This window comes from Tachysurus fulvidraco, chromosome 9 (genome assembly GCF_022655615.1).
Source record: "Tachysurus fulvidraco isolate hzauxx_2018 chromosome 9, HZAU_PFXX_2.0, whole genome shotgun sequence".
Classification (NCBI taxonomy): Eukaryota; Metazoa; Chordata; class Actinopteri; order Siluriformes; family Bagridae; genus Tachysurus; species Tachysurus fulvidraco.
This window is the reverse complement of record NC_062526.1, coordinates 3,964,550-3,987,187: the sequence shown is the minus strand read 5'-3', so window position 1 is coordinate 3,987,187 and position 22,638 is coordinate 3,964,550. Positions and strand designations below refer to the sequence as shown.

The following is a 22,638-nucleotide window of genomic DNA, read 5'->3' as shown; positions in this document are numbered from 1 at the left end:
AGAGACGGCAAAATCTGCCCGGCCCTTTAATGAGGGAGCGTTTGTCAAAAAGTGTATGGTGAAAGTTTGCGAAATGAACACCACTGATGTGTCTTTTATTCCACATTTAATTTCTTATGTGTTTGTAATACCAAGCTCTGGTTGTTCCAGATCCTGTGTTTAAGCAACACTAAAGTATGTTTCCATATGAAAAAGGTTGAACATTACAGATCAGGTGCAGTTAGTTTTTCAATAAATATTCAGTTTGGCCCTGTGACTTTATCTCAGTTTTATATTTTGTCCCACTGTGGATTTGAGTTTGACTCCCCTGACGTACAGTATGCTATTGCATATTTTGTATAGTCTGTACTAGCTGTACAGTCTGTTCCTGCTCCGGCCGATGCGTCTATCGAATACATAGTGTATCGTGTGTACTGATGGCATAGTCCGTACCTACCCCCCCCCTGCATCGTTGTTTATGTTTTAAGTCTGTATGTACAGTATGTCGCACCGTTGACCTGTGAGACACGACATCTCGTTCCACTGCATGTCCCGACATGTAGCTGAATGACAATAAAGCTAACTCGTACTTGAACTTTGAACCTGATGATCCTGTTAGACGTTCTGCTCTGATGTCACAAGATATTTACATTATTACAGTGTTGTGTGGGAGAAAAATAAAAACTTTCCAATGACCTCGAACACAAGCAACGATGACATTTTAGGAGTGTTTGCTCCTAAAAACCAAACAAAAGCAACTGTTCTGTTTTCCCACTAACGCTTAGCATCGTGTTAATCGTGTTCACAGTGTGTGTGTGTGTGAGTGTGTGTGTGCACTTTGAATGGGTTAAATGCAGAGAACAAATTCTGAGTATAGGTCACCGTACTTAGCCGTATGTCATGTCACTTTCATAAAGAGATTCCTGTTCAACTGGTTCAGGTTTTAAGAGTTACGTCATTTACCAAGTTCGTCAGTGAGGAGACTCTTCCCCTGGATGGAGTTCCTGCACTGGGTGATCTGCCTGCTGCTGTTGCCCAGGTTGAACTTGACCTTCCAGGCGATGGGGTGATCGGATTCCCTGGCCTCCAGCAGAGTCCGATCTCGCATGCTTCGCTCTTCCTACATGAATCAGTTTTAGAATCGATGAGAAACAACAGAAGTGCGTGTTACAATGACGGTGAGCATGGAACAAAGTAGGACTAGTGTGAAAAAGGGAATGGGGATAGGGGCGGGGCTTCCTGATGATGGTAGTTATTACCTATGACAAACACTGATTGGTCGATTTTTTGTTTTTATTTTATGCACAGCCGTGTTGGTGTATACATGCAATACTGTCATGTGTTAAATGCGGTAGCGTAAATGCGGTGGGTTTAACAATCATTAATCACTTGTATAATAATGCCTAATTATTCTTTATTATTTTTTTTTAACTAAGCTATCTTTATGTTTCCATTGCAAATAAATATTATTGTATTAATGGTTGGTGTTTGTAATTAAACATAATATAGTAAGGATGTCTTGTGATGTAGTGGTAGATATACAGTGCCTTGCAAAAGTATTCATACCCACTGAACTTTTCCACATTTTGACACGTTACAACCACAAACAAAAATGTATTTTTTGGGGGATCTTATGAAATAGACCGAAAGAAAGTGGCACGTAATTGTGAAGTGGAATGAAAATTATAAATAGTGTCCATTTTTTTTTTTAAATATCTGAAAAGTGTTGTGTGCATTTGTATTCAGCCCCCCTTTGCTTTGAGACAATGGGAAATAAATGCCCTATACAAATAAATTGAATTGTGTACACTATTTACTGCATAATGCAAACAGACATTGCATCCTAATCCTAAACAAATATACTAGGGTTCTACATGTGTTATAGCACGTCATGATGCAATATAAAGATGTCCTAGAAGAGTAACTGATTGCTCACCTGCTTGAGTGTGCTGGTGAGGAAGTAAATAAGGGAGAAACCGAATACGACCCCCAGGACCCAGCGCCTCCTCAACAACCTGCGCAGAGCCATGGAGCGTCCTGGATGTTGCACCAGATCAGATTAGATCAGATCCTACCAGGAAAAGGAAAACGTGACAGGCCAGCCAACCACGCGCATGCGCAGTTACCATTCGTTAACCCATTTAAATCACTATTTTAGACACTTGCGTTTTTTACTACAATATATACTAAGCAATTCCATGACAAAAAAATCCCAAAATGTTTGAGATTGTTTTCCTAAATAATACAGTGATTTAAAAACAAATAAAAACAAACAACTCTATAGTCGGGTTAAATCAGCTAGCTAGCTAACTAGCTAACGTTTAGAATTCTCTGATAATTCTGCAAAAAATATAAGCGAACCGTTCGTACGATCTAATACTAATAAAGAAAAAATCATGAACAATAAATAAATAGACTTAATGTGCCTCTGGGGTTTGGACTGGAAATGTAAATAAAGTCGACATTGAAACTGACAGCCATTAGCAAACTATTGTTTTTGTCCAGAAGGCGGAAGTGCGGGATCAGAAAGGAATCTGATTGGTCAGGATCGGGTCATACCTCCGGAAACAGGAATCATTTAAAGCCTCTCTTTATGCGTTTAAAAAAATCGCAGAATATCTTAGACATAATATAAGACTTAGAAAACAATATTTTGTTGATTAGGAAGCTATTTGGGATTTATTCATAGCTCTTTCGAGACCCAGACCTGTTGGAATCGATTCCGATTCCGATTCCCATTCCAAATTGTGTTAGGAATCGATTCGAGAACTTACAACGATTTATTTATTTATTTATTTATTTTTCACGGAACCCAGTTCGAGCAGATATTTGTGTAAAATATATAGTGTGATACGGATTAACTGGAAACATTGGTGTCCTGCGTTTCTAATTGACCTTGAGCCTAAATCGCAGTAGAACCGACTCCCAAGCTCCCTCGTATTTCCAATTCCTAGAATCGTAGAGTCGATTCTTTAAGAAGTCGACTCTTAGCTTAATTTCCAGGTAATAACACCAGTCATAGAGGCTTATCTGTCATATGCAGCATGATAACGGTAAGATAAAGGTGTGTGTTGTAACAAATAATGGTGTTTTCTCTTCCCAGATAGTCTATGTGTATATAAAATCCAAGAATGTTATTGTGGAGATGTGGAGTCGCATTGTATTTACTTTATTAGCCAAGGATGCTACTTGCTAGCCCGGGTTTGAATGACTATGGCTTCACTGGGAGATAATGATGCACTGTGGAAATATTTCCTCATCTAGCACATCAGTGTTAAAGGTTTTTAATGATCTGATGAGTTGTGATTTATTAATGAAGTACTAGAAGTGAGTGAGTGAAAGGGAGAGAGACAGTGAAAGAAAGAGAGACAGAGTGGGTGAGTGAGAGACAGAGTGGGTGAGTGAGAGACAGAGTGGGTGAGTGAGAGACAGAGTGGGTGAGTGAGAGACAGAGTGGGTGAGTGAGAGACAGAGTGGGTGAGTGAGTGAGAGACAGAGTGGGTGAGTGAGTGAGAGACAGAGTGGGTGAGTGAGTGAGAGACAGAGTGGGTGAGTGAGTGAGAGACAGGGACAGAGTGAGTGAGTGAGAGACAGGGACAGAGTGGGTGAGTGAGTGAGAGACAGGGACAGAGTGAGTGAGTGAGTGAGAGACAGGGACAGAGTGAGTGAGTGAGTGAGAGACAGGGACAGAGTGAGTGAGTGAGTGAGAGACAGGGACAGAGTGAGTGAGTGAGTGAGAGACAGTGAGTGAGTGAGTGAGAGACAGGGACAGAGTGAGTGAGTGAGTGAGTGAGTGAGTGAGAGACAGGGACAGAGTGAGTGAGTGAGTGAGAGACAGGGACAGAGTGAGTGAGTGAGTGAGAGACAGGGACAGAGTGAGTGAGTGAGTGAGAGACAGGGACAGAGTGAGTGAGTGAGTGAGAGACAGGGACAGAGTGAGTGAGTGAGTGAGTGAGAGACAGGGACAGAGTGAGTGAGTGAGAGACAGGGACAGAGTGAGTGAGTGAGTGAGTGAGAGACAGGGACAGAGTGAGTGAGTGAGTGAGAGACAGGGACAGAGTGAGTGAGTGAGTGAGAGACAGGGACAGAGTGAGTGAGTGAGTGAGAGACAGGGACAGAGTGAGTGAGTGAGTGAGAGACAGGGACAGAGTGAGTGAGTGAGTGAGAGACAGGGACAGAGTGAGTGAGTGAGTGAGAGACAGGGACAGAGTGAGTGAGTGAGTGAGAGACAGGGACAGAGTGAGTGAGTGAGAGACAGGGACAGAGTGAGTGAGTGAGAGACAGGGACAGAGTGAGTGAGTGAGTGAGTGAGTGAGAGACAGGGACAGAGTGAGTGAGTGAGTGAGAGACAGGGACAGAGTGAGTGAGTGAGTGAGTGAGTGAGTGAGTGAGAGACAGGGACAGAGTGAGTGAGTGAGTGAGTGAGTGAGAGACAGGGACAGAGTGAGTGAGTGAGAGACAGGGACAGAGTGAGTGAGTGAGAGACAGGGACAGAGTGAGTGAGTGAGAGACAGGGACAGAGTGAGTGAGTGAGAGACAGGGACAGAGTGAGTGAGTGAGTGAGTGAGAGACAGGGACAGAGTGAGTGAGTGAGTGAGTGAGAGACAGGGACAGAGTGAGTGAGTGAGTGAGTGAGTGAGAGACAGGGACAGAGTGAGTGAGTGAGTGAGTGAGTGAGTGAGAGACAAGGACAGAGTGAGTGAGTGTGTGAGAGACAGGGACAGAGTGAGTGAGTGAGTGAGAGACAGGGTCAGAGTGAGTGAGTGAGAGAGAGAGGGACAGAGTGAGTGAGAGAGAGAGGAACAGAGTGAGTGAGTGAGAGAGAGAGGAACAGAGTGAGTGAGAGAGAGGAACAGAGTGAGTGAGTGAGAGAGAGAGGGACAGAGTGAGTGAGTGAGTGAGAGAGGGACAGAGTGAGTGAGTGAGTGAGAGAGAGAGAGGACAGAGTGAGTGAGTGAGAGAGAGGACAGAGTGAGTGAGTGAGTGAGAGAGAGGACAGAGTGAGTGAGTGAGTGAGAGAGTGAGTGAGAGAGAGAGAGGACAGAGTGAGTGAGAGAGAGAGAGAGGACAGAGTGAGTGAGAGAGAGAGAGAGGACAGAGTGAGTGAGAGAGAGGGACAGAGTAAGAGAGAGAGAAAGGGGGACAGAGAGTGAGTGAGTGACAGAGGGAGAGACACAGAGTGAGAGAGAGAGAGTGAGAGAGAGAGAGATTGAGGCTCTGTCACTTCCCTAAGCATTTAATATAATGAGGTCTGACTGCTTAAACATAATCACTGTCTCAGTCTGTATTATAAGTTATTGTTTTTGTGCAGCTCCTGAGCTTCTGGTGACTCCGTGTGCGCCATGCAGAGACGCCACAGCAGTAACACCGATGGCATGCCACCTGAAAGGTTGGACTTACTTCTGATCAATTGTGACCCGTCTTAATTATCAAGAAACCAATAATGACATCATTACCATTTCTAAAATGCACATCAAAAAGTACACGTACGTTCTTATTCTGTACATATTTCACCTCCGTGATGCTGCATTCTCTTTTAATACCTCACGAAAATGACTCTAAATGAATGCTAATTGTTGCTAAGTGCTCATGTTTTGGTTGGAGCTACTTTTTTTTATTATTATTCCTGTGAGAGTTTAGCAGTCATGTGTCCTGGTGATGTCACAGGGAGGAGTTTGCTATTGCGAGTGCAGTTGTGATCGGAGTTTAATACGAGGGGAAAAAAATGTATATAATAAAATGCAAGGGTTTGCGTTTAGCTCGTAAAAATGCAAGCATTTTTTTGCACACTGCAAAAACCGACGCACATTTTTTCCTTTTGTGTGTTTTCATTTTAAATAATGCAAGTCAATTATTTAATACATCTAATGTAGATTGATGTAGACTTGATGATAACGCTGTTCCAGTTCATACCTTTTAGCATTTAAAACTCAACATTTGAAAAGCTACTTCTCTCTTTTTTTTGGACTTTTTCCCGTTAAGGGTCGTCACAGCGAATCATCTGTTTCCATCTAACTCTATCCTCCGCATCTTCTACTCTAGCACCGATTACCTTCATAATCCTCTTTCAACACAGCTATAAATCTCCTCTTTGTCCTTCCACTTGCCCTTTTACCTGGCAGCTCCGTCTCCAACATCCTTCTACCAATATAACCATCTCCATCCTCTGTACATGTCCAAACCATCTCAATCTCAATCTCTCCTCTGTGTCCTTGTCCCCAAAACAGCCAACCTGATCTGTCCCTCTGATGTGCTCGTTCCTAATCCTGTCCATCATCATCACTCCTAAAGAGAACCTCATCATCCTCATCTCTGCTACCTCCATCTCTGCCTCAGGTCTTTACCTCACTACAGTCTCTAACCCATACAGCCCACTGACCCTTACATTCCCGCTGACGATTCGATGCCCTTCCTGACGCAAACCCTGTCTATTTATCCGGGCTTGGGACCGGCAAAGACGTCACTGGCTTACAACTTGGATTGAAAAACAAAGTCTAAAATAAATGTACAGTTTAAACAAACTGAGCAAAAAGTCATCATCTCATAACACCTTTATTCCTGAGTGCTTTTCTAGATTAGACTTCATTCATTCATCCTGATCTTGTTTCTAATCCCAGGAACAGGAGTCAAACGCTCGGATCCGAGAGCAGCCTGGACGAAGGAGGTGTGTTCGACTGTTTAAAACCCGAGTCTCCTTCCTCGCCCCAGCAGCTTTTCTCAGGCCTGGTCGGTGTGTCCGCCAGCGCAGTGACCTCGGCTCCTTTCCAAGCTGCCGGACTCGTCCTCGGTGGTTCTTCTTCTTCTGAGGTCTTTATTCAGATGACTACGTCGTCAAGGGAGGAAGGCTCTCACCGGGCAGAGAGTGCGGCATTTCTTCCTCGGCCCGGCCAGCACCACCATCATAATCACCACCACCATCATTTCCACCAGTCGGGGCAGCACCGCTCCGCCCTACTTCATTCGGCGTCCTCGGCCGAGAGACGAGGCAGCAGGGACGATGGTGGTAAAAACGCTGATTTTGTAGATGATGCACATGAGTACTTCATTCATGGTTTTTATTTATTTATTTGTTTGTTTATTCAGATTTATTTGTTTGTTTGTTTGTTTGTTTATTTATTTATTTATCGCTAGGAGATGAAGCATCTGCTCCGGCTCCTGCTCTGTCCGAACTAAAAGCTGTGGTCACGTGGCTACAGAGAGGCTTCCCCTTCATCCTCATCCTCCTTATTAAAGTCTGTTTCCAGCACAAGCTTGGTGAGAACCTGATCTGAGCAAGCGACATTCAGTAGAGTCAAGAGAACTCTTCTGTTTCCCACAATATCATCTTTACAGGACTTTCCATTTTCCTTCTAGTTAATGCATTATTTAGAGTAGGAATATATATGCACTTAATGAATTTCTTTTGTAATCGATCAATTAACAAATTCCTTAAAGGTGCGGTCTCCGTCGTTTGAAAGCCAATGTCGACATTTGAAATCACCAAAACAAACACACCCCTAAACGAAATGGGTCCCACCCCTGTATCGATAGCTCCGCCCACACTGACATATGTAACCCAGGCAACTGATGGAAAGAAATGCGTCTTTATCATAGCTGAAAGGAAGAACAATACGATTGCAGATAAACAAACGAGCAAACTTCACTTTCCTTCTTTGTTTTTATCCTCCATGTCGATGTTAAAACCGCTTTCTGCTAATGTCACACACGCGCACCGAACACTCTCTCCGCCCATATTGACAAGACACGCCCCTTTCTGCTCATTGGCTACACGTTAGTTTTGTATTTGTTTAGTCTGTCCTCCCGACTCGGTTTTCTGAAGCATTTCTCAAACAACGGAGACCGCACCTTTAAGTAATTTAACAAAGAAAGAAAGCGGGACGAACAGAAGTGCAATTTCTTTCTTTCTTTTTAAATGATTGATTTTTGCCGACTGTGACGACTTGTAGTGTGGAAAAGAAAAAGAAACTTATGGACCTTCGTTATGATCAGAGATTTGCTTCAAAGCCATAGTTATTATAATATATATATTATATTAATTTATAGTTTATACTATTATATTTAAAAAAAGACAGATTTTTTTTTTTTAAAGAATTTGTTTTAAATAATTCTTATCAAATGAATCGTACGAATACGTTATCGTTTCCATAGTAACGTCCGGTCCGTTGCGACTCCTATAGCGGATGCTAGGTATATAGTCCCGGGTTTATAATAAACATTTTTTATTAAATTTATTAGAAATCGGTGACAAAGACGACTGCTGTAATGTTTGTCATTGTAATGTCTGGTCTAACGCTAAACTAAACGCAACTAAAAACGGATAAAAAGTCACATCACGTACGGCCCAGGACTAGACGTCAGATGTATTTGTCCACGCCTGCATTTCCTGCTTTATATAAGTTGTAGTCATGTGACTGGATGTTGTTGTTCTGTGTTTCTCAGGTATTTCAGTGTGCATCGGCATGGCTTGCACTTTCGCCTTTGCTAACTCTACTCTAAAGCACCAGGTGTCTCTGAGGGTACGAGTGCGCTCTCACGACTCTGTTTCCTTATCCATGATTTAAGACTAAAAAGAAATAAACACTCGGTGTGTTGTTTTTCACAGGAGGCCAGGTCCATCTTTGTCGCTTTTTGGATTCTGGTGTTTCTAGCAGGCAACATCGTGTATGTTTATTACACGTTCAGTGCCGAGGAGCTGCACAACAGGTCGGTGCGAGCAGGCGGCTCACCGGATCTGCCTTTTTTTTACCTCTGCTTTTACACGCACACGTTCTCACGCGTGCTTCTGCCAACTTGCCATTTTATTTGTTTTGATTTCTTTATTGGTTTATGTTCAGAATATATGTATGTTATGTTCTACTTGCATTTGCTTCTGTAGGGTCATTTATGTCTACAGAGCTTGTGAGTACTTTTTTTTTTTTTTTTTTTTTTTTTTTTTTGTCTTATTATTTTCCTCCATCTCACACACATTCTCACACTCATTTCTCACCCTTTAATTTTTCACGCTCTTTTGTTCTTCTTGTCAAAATGCCAGAGGATAGAATCGGTCGTGATGGAGAGACAATACCGAAAATATTTAACTCTAACTGAAACCAAAAATCACAGTTTTAATTCAGTTACATAAATTAGCAGCAGTTAATACTAACTACTAACTTAGGGTTAAAAAAAAATAATAATAAAATAAATAATAAAAAAAATAGATATATTTATAATATATAATTATCATTATTATTTTTATTTAAAATAAAATGTATATAAAAAATAAAAAAATATATTATTTGTTTATTTATGTTTAAATAAAATATACATAAATAAAAAATATATAATTATAGAATAATTTTTTAAAATTTTATATAATATATTAGTGTGTGTGTGTATTAATACATGTATAATGTATAATTAATGTATAATATTAATATAGAGATTTATTTTTTTTTTATTTTTTTTAACCTGTGTTGCACTATAAACTCACTTGCATGCAAAAGTTTGTGCACCCTGTCGTATGAAATCTTTTTTTTTTTTTTTTTTTTTTTCTTTCCAAATATTAATTCACATTTATGTTTGCATTCGATTGAATTAAAATGATAAATTATGAAAACATAATTTCGACATCATGCAAAAGTTTCGGTACCCGCTCGTAAAGGCTCGGGTCCTAATAGACTCCTTAGACCTCAATAGTCGGCTCAGAAATAATCATCAGGAGTAAACGAATAATTAATACGAGTAAATAAATAGGAATTACAGCAATATAACCTTATGAATGAATTGCTAATATTTATACAATATTATTTTATTATAAGGTAATTAATTATATATTGTATTAATTATTTGTAATAAGATGTTAATATTTTTAATTCAATACATGATAAATATGTTGGAAGGGGAAAAGTCATCTATTTATTATAATCACCTAGTTATTTAATAGTTGTTTTTCATTGGTAGAGTTTAGACCATAATAATTTAAATTCTTATTGAAATATTTTTTAATAATTAATATATATTTTTACAATAAAAATGAAATCTTGAATTATTTAATTACAAATTAACCTAATGCATATTTATGAATTGCATATATAAATATTTCACATTTATAAACAATTATTTGCACTAGGTATTTTTTAATTTATTATTATTTTTTATATATATATATATTTCCTCCTCCGTATCGTCGATTGTTCTATTTATTCGTCATCTGCACTTTCATTTGTCTACATTTCCTGCTCACTCTGTCCCTGCATACATTTTGGATTTAATATTGCTTTAGTTAGCTGATAAGTGGATTTGGCAACCCGGACTGTTTGTGGTTCATGTGTTTGTGTGTCTTTATGTCTCACAGTCTGATATTTGCCAAGCCGAACATCAACAGTTATGATTTCTTCGACCTGATCTGGGTGGTCGGGATCACCGACTTTGTGCTCAAGTTCTTCACCATCGCTGTCAAGTGCCTCGTTCTCTTCCTACCCAAAATCCTGCTGGCTTTTAAATCCAGAGTAAGAGTCACTTTATTTCTGCACTGTGTGCTTTTTCCTGTAACGTAGCAATTTTTTTACAATCTTATGTTTGTCATCGGGAAGAATTGTCAGCATCTTGGCTGATAAATAAGCCAGTCGCGTGCACGCGCGTGTGTGTGTGTGTGTGTGTGTGTGAGAGTGTGTGCCACATGAGCGAACACACACACACACAATCTGAGCTCATGGTCTTCAGGGACAGGAGTGAGATCACCTCTCCTTAGAAAACACACACACAAGCGCGCACACACACACACACACACAGCACTGGAGCTCAGTCATGATTGCAGCATTTTCTTGCTGTGTTAAAGCCTGAATGAATTCGCCTCCCCCCCCACACACACACACAAACACACACCCCACCCCATAACCAACATGCTCCAAATCTCCCTCTTCAATCTCTCTCTCACACACACACACACACACACACACACACACACACACACACACACTTTCCACCTCCGGAGCTGCACCCAGGTGGCTCTGTGTCAGGCAATGAGGTCATGGTCACACAGGCAGCCTTTCTTCCCTATTACTGGGTCGTGAGAATCGTTAAGATGGCTATAAATACACACACACACACACACTCGCACACACACAAGCCAAGACATGTCAGGGTTACCTCTTAGTGTTATCCCGTGTATCCTGATCTTTGTGAATGGGATGTAGAAGCAGGAATCTCTGGGCGTTAGTAAAGTTACAGTAATGTCGCCTTATTGTGGTTTAGTTCTTTTCATTCAAAATGAAAAAAAATATATATATATAAAACATCAGAAATTCTTTTGGTATGAATGAAATCGAGTTACATCATCAACCGTGTTTATTTGTAGTTACTTGCATACATACGCTCTCTCTTTTCTCATCTTTTAAAGATTTCATCATGTTACTGAATAAACCAGGAACGCAGAAATGCTGGTACTGGAGACTCCTTCCGTTTGGAAGCCTGTATTTGATCACATATACATTACAGCACAGTGAAATTCTTTTCTGTTTTGGGTCAGAGCGCAGGGTCAGACATGACACAGGAAGGTTGTGAGTCCGATCCCAGGTCCAACAAGCTGGCCCTCTTGGGGCCCCTGAGCAAGGCCCTAAACCCTCAATTGCTCAGTTTTACAACAAAAAAATAATAATAATAATAATAAAAAATGAGATAATGTAAGTCGCTCTGGATAAGGGCGTCTGTCAAATGCTGGAAATGTAATGTAATGTATAGAGCCCCTGGAGCAGAGAGGGTTAAGGGCCTTGCTCAAGGGCCCAACAGGGACAGCTTGGCAAAGCTAGGGCTTGAACCCTAATCCTCTAACCAACACCCCAGCGCCTTAATTCCTTCAGCTACCACTTCCATTAATGCTGCATGAGCATGTACATACTGAAAACCTCCCCATTTATTATTATACATTGTTCTTTCTTTACAAAAAAAAAGGTTAAGCAACTGTAGCTATTATCAGACGCGAGTTACGGAGACGTCTGTCACACAAGTCCCTGTGAAGGAGCTGCGACCTTCTTTCAATTACAGTTTCATCTATTATAAAAGCGCTGGTTTATATCCGACACCAACACTAGTGTGCAAAAGTTTGCATCCTCTTAGGACCCGACGTGTCAAAAACCACAAATTTAATCATCACAGGTGACATTTATGTAGTGACTGATTCTGTATTAGTTCTTGAGGCGGAGAGAATCGTTGAAGGCTTGTGTTTGGATCGTCGTTGTGGTTTTAATAGGATTCTTTTGTAAAATAGCTGGAATAATCGTAACCTGCAGGGGTGGCAAACTTTTTAAAATTAAAAACTCTACTAAATTTGGCTACTAAAAATCTCTTTCTCTCTCTCTTACTTTCTTTTTTTCTCTCTCTTTCTTTCTTACTTCATAGCTACAATTTGTTAATTGATGAGCGAGAAAGATTAATCAGTGTTCTTAAATGAAGTACTGCCCTGTGTGGATTAAGATTAATGGAGCCCCAGGCTTTGCTGCTCAGGGGACTCGGCCCCGCTTGCCCTGCCGTTCCTTCTTTAATAAAGTTTTCCTTTATGGTTATTATTAGAACAGAAGCGTAAGTGTTGTTGTCAGAAGTAAAGCTGAAATGCATCCCTGGCGCTGTTTTTTTTTTCTGTCATTGGCACAAGTCCAGTTTCAATTCGTCGGCACAGAGAGGAAACAGTTTGCATGAAACTCTGGCTAAGATAAATTGCCTGCGTGGGCAGGTCGCAGGACCCCGGTGGGCATCTAGCACGCGTCCAACGAGGGTGATTAATTGCTGTCAGAGAAAATCCGAGCAGTCATTATGCATATGGATCTGGAACTGGTGCTGGAGCCGCTTGTTAGCTTGGTGCCTCCCTGAACAGTAGGGATCTGTGATCAGAACAGATTCCCTTCTATCCGCCTCAGCGAAGTTCTTAAGCAGAAACTGAGCGCCCAAAACTATTAATTTAAATAAAGCAAAATGTACTAGTTTACCCATTTATGTTTTTCCAAGTTGCCTCTGATTAAAGATCACCATCTTTCATAAATTGATACTATTTAAGAATAAATCTTCCCAGATCCCTTAATGTCAACGACAACAGATCTTTAAACGTCAACAGATCCCTTAATGTAAACGTCAACAGATCAGTAAACGTCAACAGATCAGTAAACGTCAACAGATCCCTTAATGTAAACGTCAACAGATCAGTAAACGTCAACAGATCAGTAAATGTCAACAGATCCCTTAATGTAAACATCAACAGATCAGTAAACGTCAACAGACCCCTTAATGTAAACGTCAACAGATCAGTAAACGTCAACAGATCAGTAAACGTCAACAGATCCCTTAATGTAAACGTCAACAGATCAGTAAACGTCAACAGATCCCTTAATGTAAACATCAACAGATCAGTAAACGTCAACAGACCCCTTAATGTAAACATCAACAGATCAGTAACCGTCAACAGATCCCTTAATGTAAACGTCAACAGATCCCTTAATGTAAACGTCAACAGATCCCTTAATGTAAACGTCAACAGATCAGTAAACGTCAACAGATTTGTTAACGAATTCAGATCCCTTAACGTCAACGTCAACAGATCCCTTAACGTCAACGTCAACAGATCCCTTAAATGTCAACAGATCCCTTAACGTCGACATAAACAGATACATAAACGTAAACAGATTGTTCATTTTTAAAGCAAGGCCATGTTTCTTTCATAAACTTTTACACTATTAAAAAAATCTTTGCCAAATTGTAATTTCAGTCAATTTACCAACACCCCCCCCCCTGTGTTTGTGTGTTTCTTTCTCTCTGTGTGTGTGTGTGTGTGTGTGTGTGTGTGTGTGTGTGTGTGTGTGTGTGTGTGTGTGTGTGTGTGTGTGTGTGTGTGTGTGGACTCATTAAGACATCATACCTCAACTTAGAATGGAATGTAGTTCCAAACCTGATCCAAAAGAGGATTTTTTTAAGGTTGACTCTCATCTTCTCCTACTTTAAAGTTTCAAGCTTTGAGGGGAAATCGGTCCTGAATTGGCTCATGGGTTGCTCTTTACTACCTTTACTCTTAATTGGGTAGCAGCTGTAATGCGTTTCTGCCAGTTTTCTTTGCAGTGTGGCTAAATTTCCCATCATGCCAGAAGACCGCCGAGCGCCGATGTCTTGCCAGATTTTCGGCTTAGGTTAAGCTTTTTTTCCAGCCTCGGGCTCTTTTAAAGCACTCGGGAGTTGGGGGGTGCCTGCAGGAAACGGATGGGCAAATACAATTCTCTCTCTCTCTCTCTCTCTCTCTCTCTCTGGGTTTTTGGACAGGGACAGCTTGCAGTCTGACAGAGCTGGCACCGTTGGCCGTGTTTGGGCACAGGTGCCCGCAGTTACTCCTGCTTATGATAATGTTTACAAAGAGGGCAGAATATCAAGATGGCAGTTTCACACTAACGACAATACTGTTATTGCTTTTCACCGCAGGGGGAAAAAAAATGAAAGAAAAGAAAACCTTGGAGCTGCTGTTGTGGCATCGCTGGAATTAATCTGGGCTCCACTCCGTCTCTCTTCCTCCCCCCTTCCTCTTTTTTTTTTTTTAATTTTTTTAATCCTTCCCCCCTATTGGTAGACTTTGAAACCTGTGTCTTTGGAAACGAGCTTGAAACATCTGTTTGTTTATTTATTTATTTGTTTGTTTATTTATCACCGTTCGTTAAGAGTCAGTGGATGGTTAACATCGCAAGGCTTTATAGGATTTATTAGAATATTTGCTTCCTCATAGTCATTTTTGGATCGAAACTTCCTGAGCTTTATCAGTTAGGTAAAAATAAATAAATAAACAAATATATATTTTTTTAAAAGTGTGTTTTTGCATATTGTTTTTTTTCCCTTTATGTTAATGCCTCATATGAATATAGACACACGCTTGAAACTCGCTTGCTACAGTTTTCTTCTCTGACCAACGATAGCAATAATAGCATAGCGTACAATCCACATTATAACTGTGTGTGTGTGTGTGTGTGTGTGTGTGTGTGTTGACAGGGAAAGCTCTATTTGCTTATTGAAGAGTTCAGTCAGCTCTTTCGTGCTCTGGTGCCCATCCAGATGTGGTACAAATACATCATGGGTGAAGATCCATCCAGCAGCTACTTCCTGGGTGCAGTGTTGATTATCATCTACAGCCTGTGCAAGGTGAGGAGACTCCCGATGCCGTTCGGTTCCTTTCGTATTTCACACACGGTCAGATTTTTCGATCAGAAGAAATGAGGAGTCAGTAAATGAGGAGTTTCCTGATCGAGCGAAACAAACTCCTCGTCCGACTGTCAGCTGTGATGACTGTCCTGTTTTCTTCTCTGTGCTCCGTTTCCTTTCGCGTTCCAGTCCTTCGACCTCTGCGGAAGAATATCGGGAATCCGCAAAGCTTTCGTCGTGCTCTGTAGCTCGCAGGTCAGTCCGTTCTTCGTCCCCTTACGATTTTTTACGAGTCTTCCTACTACACTGATAAACAGGTTTCTTAAGTGTCTCTTGTGTGTGTTGCTGGACATGTGTGTTTATTTGTTTGTGCGTTTGTTTATATGCGTGTGTGTGTGTGTGTGTGTGTGTGTGTGTGTGTGGACGCAGAGTTACGGTATGAGGGCCAGCACGCAGCAGTGCACTGAGGCAGGAGATGTGTGTGCAATCTGCCAGGCTGAATTCAGAGAGCCAGTCGCTCTGCTCTGTCAGGTAAGAGCCCTGCAAAGCATGCTGGGAGAAATCTGCCAGGTGCTGTCACATGCCTGTAAAGCCTAACTGTACTGTAGAATGTTTACACACCGTTTAACCAGTGTATAGAAACTATGTGAAACGTTGTGATGCTAATGGTGTGTGCGTGTGTGTGTGTGTGTGTGTGTGTGTGTGTGTGTGTGCGTGTGTGTGTGTGCGTGTGTGTGTGTGCGTGTGTGTGTGTGTGCGTGTGCGTGTGTGTGTGTGTCTGTTTAAGAGTCAGTGGATGGTAAACATCGCAAGGTTTTATAGGATTTATTAGAATTTTTGCTCTTCCTCGTAGTCATTTTGTGAACTATGTGAAGTGTTGTGATGCTGTGTGTGTGTGTGTGTGTGTTTGTGTGTGTGTCATTTTGCCCTCCAGCATGTGTTTTGTGAAGACTGTCTGTGCCTGTGGTTCGATCGGGAACGGACATGTCCTCTGTGCCGTGCGGTCGTCGTGGAAACGCCACGCAGCTGGAAGGATGGCACCACATCTGCACACTTTCAGATCTACTGATCAGACGTAACATTAAAGTCCCAGTAAAGCACTGGTGGGGGGATGGGTTGGTTGGTGTATGGGGGGGGGGTGGTTTGGTGTTTGGGGGTTTGGTGTGGGTTTGTTGGGGGTGTTAATCTATTTTTGGAAAAGTTATTCACACTTAAACAATTTTTGGGACAAGTTAGATAACTCGAGCTGCGTAAAAGTGTCACGTCCCACAGCATGGACTTGTTTTTCTCCCATCGGGGGGACGTTGCATGTCGGAGAAAGGAAAAGTCTGGTCAGTTATGCAGCGTCGACCTTTACTGTTTCTCCATAACAGCATTGTTTATGTTCTGACCTTTACAAATACTCTTAGCTTTTCTCATGATGTTCTCGTGCATGAGGAGCTCTGACTGTAACCTCGTTCTTACTTCCTCCATTAAAAGTCTTTTTTTTTAGTAAGAGAAAGAAAATCAGTCAAATTCTTCACTTTTAAAAGAAAGAAGGAAAGAAAGGAGAATAAATTCATTCTTGAAATTAAAGAATGAAACAAAGTAGAGGAAACAAAATATATATTAATTGAAATGAAAAAGAAAGATTAAAAGAAATTAACACAATTAAAATGATCTATTTTTAATTAAAGATAAAGAAACAGAAAGTTAGAGAGAGAGAGAGAAAGAATAAATTAATTCTTGAAATTGAAAAAAGAAAAAAGTAGAAGAAACAAATATCAATTCATTTAAAAAAGAAAGATTAAAAGAACTTAATAATTAAAAGATTTTTTTACATGAAAAGAGAGAAAAAAGAATAAATTAATTCTTGAAATTGGAAAAAAAAGCAGAAGAAACAAAAAATATATTAGTTCATTTTTTTTTTAAAAAGAAAGATTAAAAGAAATCAATAATTAAAAAATTTTTTTTTTATGAAAAGAAAGAAAGAAAAGAGAGAAAGCCAGGCCAATCCTTCCCTTGTGCTCAACTCAGAAGCCTTTTATTGTTGGAAATGACAGAAAGTCAGTATATAAATGTACAGAGGTCAATCATGTGGACAGAAAACACACAGTAACACCAGCGATGGCGAGACTCGTGTGTATAAAAGATTGTAAACATTATTCACATTTACAGCATTTACATTCTGCTCTGTTTCACTTTCTCTACATTAACACTGCGAGCAACTTCGACTCAAAGCCCTTTATAAAAAGCTCTAAAGATTTGTCTTGATTCAGAAAATACCTACTGTAGGTCAAAATCCAGCTCCGACACGTCTAGAGTACGGATATGTGTCTGATCACAAAGGCAAGGAGGACAAAAGGTCACTGTAGGAAAGAAAGAAGGAAAGAAAGAAAGAAGGAAAGAAAGAAAGAAAGAAAGAAAGAAAGAAAGAAAGAAAGAAAGGATGTTCTTTACAAAGAAAGAAAGAAAGAGAAAGAAAGAAAGAAAGAAAGAAAGAGAAAGAAAGAAAGAAAGAAAGAAAAAGATCTTTACATGGAAAGAAAGAGAAAGAAAGAAAGAAAGAAAGAAAGAAAGAAAGATCTTTACATGGAAAGAAAAAGAAAGAAAGGATGTTCTTTACATGGAAAGAAAGAAAGAAAGAAAGAAAGAAAGAAAGAAAGAAAGAAAGAAAGGATGTTCTTTACATGGAAAGAAAGAAAGAAAGATCTTTACATAGAAAGAAAGAAAGAAAGAAAGAAAGAAAGAAAGAAAGAAAGAAAGATCTTTACATGGAAAGAAAAAGAAAGAAAGGATGTTCTTTACATAGAAAGAAAGAAAGATCTTTACATGGAAAGAAAAAGAAAGAAAGGATGTTCTTTACATGGAAAGAAAGAAAGAAAGAAAGAAAGAAAGAAAGAAAGAAAGGATGTTCTTTACATGGAAAGACAAAGAAATGATGTTCTTTACATGGAAAGAAAAGAAAGAGAGAGAGAGAAAGAAAGAAAGGATGTTCTTTACATGGAAAGAAAGAAAAGGAGAGAAAGAGAGACAAAGAAGGGACGTTCTTTACATGGAAAGAAAAAAAATAGAGAGCGAGAGAGAGAAAGAAGGAAAGAAACAAACAGAGAAAGAAAGAAAGAAAAAAAGGAAATATGTTCTTTACATGAAAAGAAAAAGAAAGAAAGAAAATGTTCTTTACATGGAAAGAAAGAAAGAAAGAAAGAAAGAAAGAAAGAAAGAAAGAAAAAGAAAGGAAATATGTTCTTTACATGGAAAGAAAGAAAGAAAGAAAGAAAGAAAGAAAGATCTTTACATGGAAAGAAAAAGAAAGAAAGGATGTTCTTTACATGGAAAGAAAGAAAGAAAGAAAGAAAGAAAGGATGTTCTTTACATGGAAAGAGAAAGAAATGATGTTCTTTACATGGAAAGAAAGAAAGAGAGAGAAAGAAAGAAAGGATGTTCTTTACATGGAAAGAAAGAAAAAGAGAGAAAGAGAGACAAAGAAAGGATGTTCTTTACATGGAAAGAAAAAAAATAAAGAGAGCGAGAGAGAGAAAGAAGGAAAGAAACAAACAGAAAGAAAGAAAGAAAAAAAGGAAATATGTTGTTTACATGAAAAGAAAAAGAAAGAAAGAAAATGTTCTTTACATGGAAAGAAGGAAAGAAAGAAAGAAAGAAAGAAATATGTTTACATTGAAAGAAAGAAAGGAAGGAAGAGAGAAATTTCTGTAAAGAACAAACAATATTTCTCCTTTTTTTACTTTTTGTCTCATAAAGCGAGTAAAAAAGTTGGATACAAAGAAAGGAAAAGAAGAAATTCCTTAAATGTAAGAATGACAGAATAAAGTCGACTGAAGAGGAAAAAAATAGAAAACAGAAGAAAGAATGACAACAATTAAGGAAGAAAAGTCCTGACTTGTTGGTAGCTTATTAGGAACGTTACAGTGCAATATGCAGAGGGTTTTGGTAAACGTGCTCTTCCTCTTCATCACGTGTACACTTTACAATTTGTATACTTTTATAAATAGAAATCAGTTTAAAATTCACGGAGTTTCCTTCTCCTATTGCGAAGACAGTAAAAATAATTCCCCTCGTCGTCAGGGGACAGTGAGCTCATCGTCCCCGGAGACGCAGCCGGTTGGTTTGACTACGTTTGACCTGAACGCCTCGTATCAAAACAATCAAGCACCGAATGATATCATTTCACAGCTGGTGCAACCGGAGGGCACGTGAATCACGTGACGTAGTTGAGCAGCACTCGTGTGTGTGTGTGTGTGTGTGTGTGTGTGTGTGTGTGTGTGTGTGTGTGTGTGTGTGTGAGTGAGTGTGAGAGAGAGAGAGAGAGAAAGTGAGAGAGTGTGAGAGAGAGAGATGACATGAACATGTGGCTGTGATGGGATGAGCAGAAAACACTTCACCAAACACCAGTAAGTACACATGTGGACCTCAAGAAATAAATAAATAAATAAATAAATAAATATAGAAGATCCGTATTCAGGGACGAGGACTGCTCTCGTCTTCACTTCCATGTCACTGTCCTCTCCTCATCTTCGTTCTTCTCGTCTCGTCTCGTCTCATCTCAGACCCACCTGCAATATTGGGAATGCAATATTTTACCTCATGCACCTGTTAAAATAATCTTATTATTATTATTATTATTATTATTATTATTATTATTATTAGACAAAAAATTATCAAGAGTAACCCCTCCTAGTTGTTATTATTATTATTATTATTATTATTATTATTATTATTATTATTATTATTATTACATTTCTCAACTACCACTGGAACCTGCTCAGTTACACACTTTATCCTAATCATATATATTAGTTATGATTTTATGTTCATATTTTCATTTAATTCAGTTACATTTACATTTAATTCAATATTATTACAATTTTGTTATTGGCAAAATTATTTTCCATCTCAAACTTGAAGGTTTGTCAAAGTTTCAGGCTTTTTTTTTTTACCCCCTCACTTAGATCTGGTGAATTTGTGGCAATAAACAGAACAATAATGAGAAGAAAACTAATAATAAGAATAAGAATAAAAAATAAATAGAATAAAAAAGAATACTAAGTATAAATTTGTTAAATTTTCGTTGTTTTTTTGTTTTGCTTTTTACACTTCTATTTACACTTCTATTTAACTTCTATTTGCTTTATTTACACTTCTTTGCATTTGTACATGTTGGATATTTTAGACGGTATTTAAGTTGTGTTTTGCACGTGTAAAGTTTTACAAGTATTTTCTTACTCACGTGTGAATTTTTCTTGTGCTTTTTAGACTTTTCACGTGTTTATTTAAATTTTTGACCTTCGCATGTGTGTGTTTATTTTTTACACGTCATTTCCCATCCTCATGATTTACTTTTTTTATTTATTTATATATATATTTATTTATATATAGATATATATATATATATATATATATATATTTATTTATATATATATTTATTTATTTAAAACGTGATTCAGTTTCACTTTCAACTTTTACACAGAACATATTCCTGGCGTTATGTCACGTGCGAAATGCGCGTTCACAAGTTTATCTATTTACATGTGCTCACAAATTTAAATATTTTATAATAATGGAGTAAATTATGATTTTCTTAAAACGTGTAGTCGTGGTGTTAGTTCTCTCTCTCTATCTCTCACTATCTTAATCTCTCTCTCTATCTCTCACTATTTCAATCACTCTCTCTCTCACACACACACACACACACACACACACACACACACACACACACACACACACACACACACACACACACACACACACTCTGTCGCTCTCTCTCTCACTTATTTATGTACCTATTATATATTATGAGTTTCCTCTCCGTTAAACACGTGCCCGTTCCCCCTCATACTGAAGCCTCACCTGTCCCGCGCTCTCACCTGTTGCATCCCGGGTCGCTTGGTCGCCTACAGATGTCGCCTTCCCGTGATCAGCAGCATGAGCCCCGTCATGTGTATCGCCGCGCAGATCATGTGCACGCCACAGAACCAGACGTCTCCGCTCCTATCCGCGCTCCGACGCTCGGCTCTTTTGTTGTTATTCGCGGCCCACGCGATCTCCAGCTGGTCACCGATTCTGCGCAGGCGGAGCGCGATGCACCGCGTGGAGCATGTCCGTGCGCACACCGTGAGTCCGGGCAGGCGCATGACATCAGTCATCTCCACCCATATCAGACGACACATCGTCCCGATGAGCGCGCCGTGTGTGTGTGTGTGTGTGTGTGTGTGTGGATCTGCTCCTGTCTGTAATGCTCTGTCTCCCCGCGCGCAGTGTGTGTGTGTGCGCGCGCGCTCGTGTGTGTGTTTGTTTCGCGTGTGCGGTTTTATTTATTAAAAGTGTCACATGGTTTAGGGTTTACATCATCATCTACTCCCAAAAGACAGCGGTAATAGTTAACTCTTCAAGTCCCCTCACTCCCAGTCTGCGGATCAGATATCAGATCTGTGAGAGAGGTCATTACTCTGCAGTGTGTATCACGTCCTCATCCTAACATACACGTGGAAAATCATCTCCAGCTGCTATATGAACTCCCAGCAACAAGCACAGCAGGCTGGACCTTCTACCGACCTTCTTGGCAAGGTGCTTGTGTGGTGTACCTTTTATTTTGGCCAAGTGCAGACTTGAAGCTCGAGGGGTTTTGATCAGCACACTATCATACCAGAGTGACTTTAACAACAAACAGGCGTACAAATGAATCTGTGAGCTCTAAAAAAAAAAAGAGAGAGAGAACAAAAAAGTTATATTTTTATCCTTAAAATAACCAGTCCAGTGTTTATTTAAAGAAAACAAAATGTAAAATTTTTTAAATATTAATTTTAAATTTTCCTCAAATTATCACTGTTTTTCTTTCTTTCTTTCTTTCTTTCTTTCTTTCTTTCTTTCTTTCTTTCTTTCTTTCTTTCTTTAATATTAATATTCATTTTCCTCAAATTATCACTGTTTTTCTTTCTTTTTTTAAATATTAATTTTAATTTTCCTCAAATTATCACTGTTTTTTATATTAATTTTAATTTTCACAGTCTGGAGGTACATTTTATTCACTGGATCAGTATAAAATGTGTTGATGTAAATCTCTGAATCTTCTGAAACGGGTTAGTATTGTAATGTATCTGTGTATTTATCCTGATGTGAAAACATACCTCTGGTCTGTTGTTGATCACGGCAGTAAAAACTTATTGTGCATGCATCATAGGTGATATATTCAGAATATATCATGGCACAGCAAAAAAGTTACACCTATGCTCATTTCACCTAAATAGTGAGATACTTTATCTATCTATCTATCTATCTATCTATCTATCTATCTATCTATCTATCTATCTATCTATCATCATCATCATCATCATTATTATTATTATTATTATTATTATTATTATTATTATTATTATTATTAATAGTAGTATTAGCACTGTTACCAGTGTCATATGATACAAACCTGAACAAACTCTCACTTAGTTAGTCCCTATTCACAAATAGCCACTTAAATATTTTATCTCTGGGACAAAAAATAAAATCAAATCATCCATAAGTGTA

At 39.1% G+C, this 22,638-nt stretch overlaps 2 protein-coding genes across 12 annotated transcripts in view; one reads left to right on the top strand and one right to left on the bottom strand.

Annotated features, from left to right (window-relative positions):
- The window catches only part of spring1 (SREBF pathway regulator in golgi 1), a 6,015-nt gene extending 3,486 nt beyond the window's left edge, over window positions 1–2,529 (bottom strand). For 2 of the 5 annotated variants that reach the window (XR_003443070.2, XR_003443071.2), the window contains exons 1-2: window positions 1,916–2,514; window positions 943–1,099 (exon numbers count right to left, since the gene is read on the bottom strand). Coding sequence is in view for 3 of the 5 variants with exons in the window: in XM_027162877.2 (XP_027018678.2) it covers window positions 943–1,099; window positions 1,916–2,008 (250 nt within the window). In the remaining 2 variants the exon portion in view is untranslated. Of the gene's footprint in view, window positions 1–942; window positions 1,100–1,915 lie in introns of all 5 variants that reach the window. The other 3 variants (XM_027162877.2, XM_027162878.2, XM_027162880.2) reach the window with 3 other exon arrangements.
- A 7-nt stretch (window positions 2,530–2,536) lies between these two features.
- rnft2 (ring finger protein, transmembrane 2) lies at window positions 2,537–16,617 on the top strand. Of its 7 annotated transcripts, none has more exons than XM_027162874.2 (11): window positions 2,537–3,032; window positions 5,291–5,368; window positions 6,597–6,979; window positions 7,114–7,233; window positions 8,419–8,495; window positions 8,582–8,682; window positions 10,313–10,466; window positions 14,971–15,120; window positions 15,310–15,375; window positions 15,550–15,651; window positions 16,055–16,617. In XM_027162874.2, exons 2-11 carry the CDS (start codon window positions 5,322–5,324, stop codon window positions 16,187–16,189), a joined length of 1,335 nt encoding a protein of 444 aa, XP_027018675.1. In that variant the 5' UTR covers window positions 2,537–3,032; window positions 5,291–5,321; the 3' UTR covers window positions 16,190–16,617. The 7 variants fall into 7 exon arrangements, with proteins under 7 accessions (XP_027018675.1, XP_027018674.1, XP_027018673.1 ...); XM_027162873.2 differs by having other exon boundaries at window positions 7,111–7,233; XM_027162872.2 differs by having other exon boundaries at window positions 6,597–6,982.
- The last annotated feature ends 6,021 nt before the right edge of the window (window positions 16,618–22,638 follow it).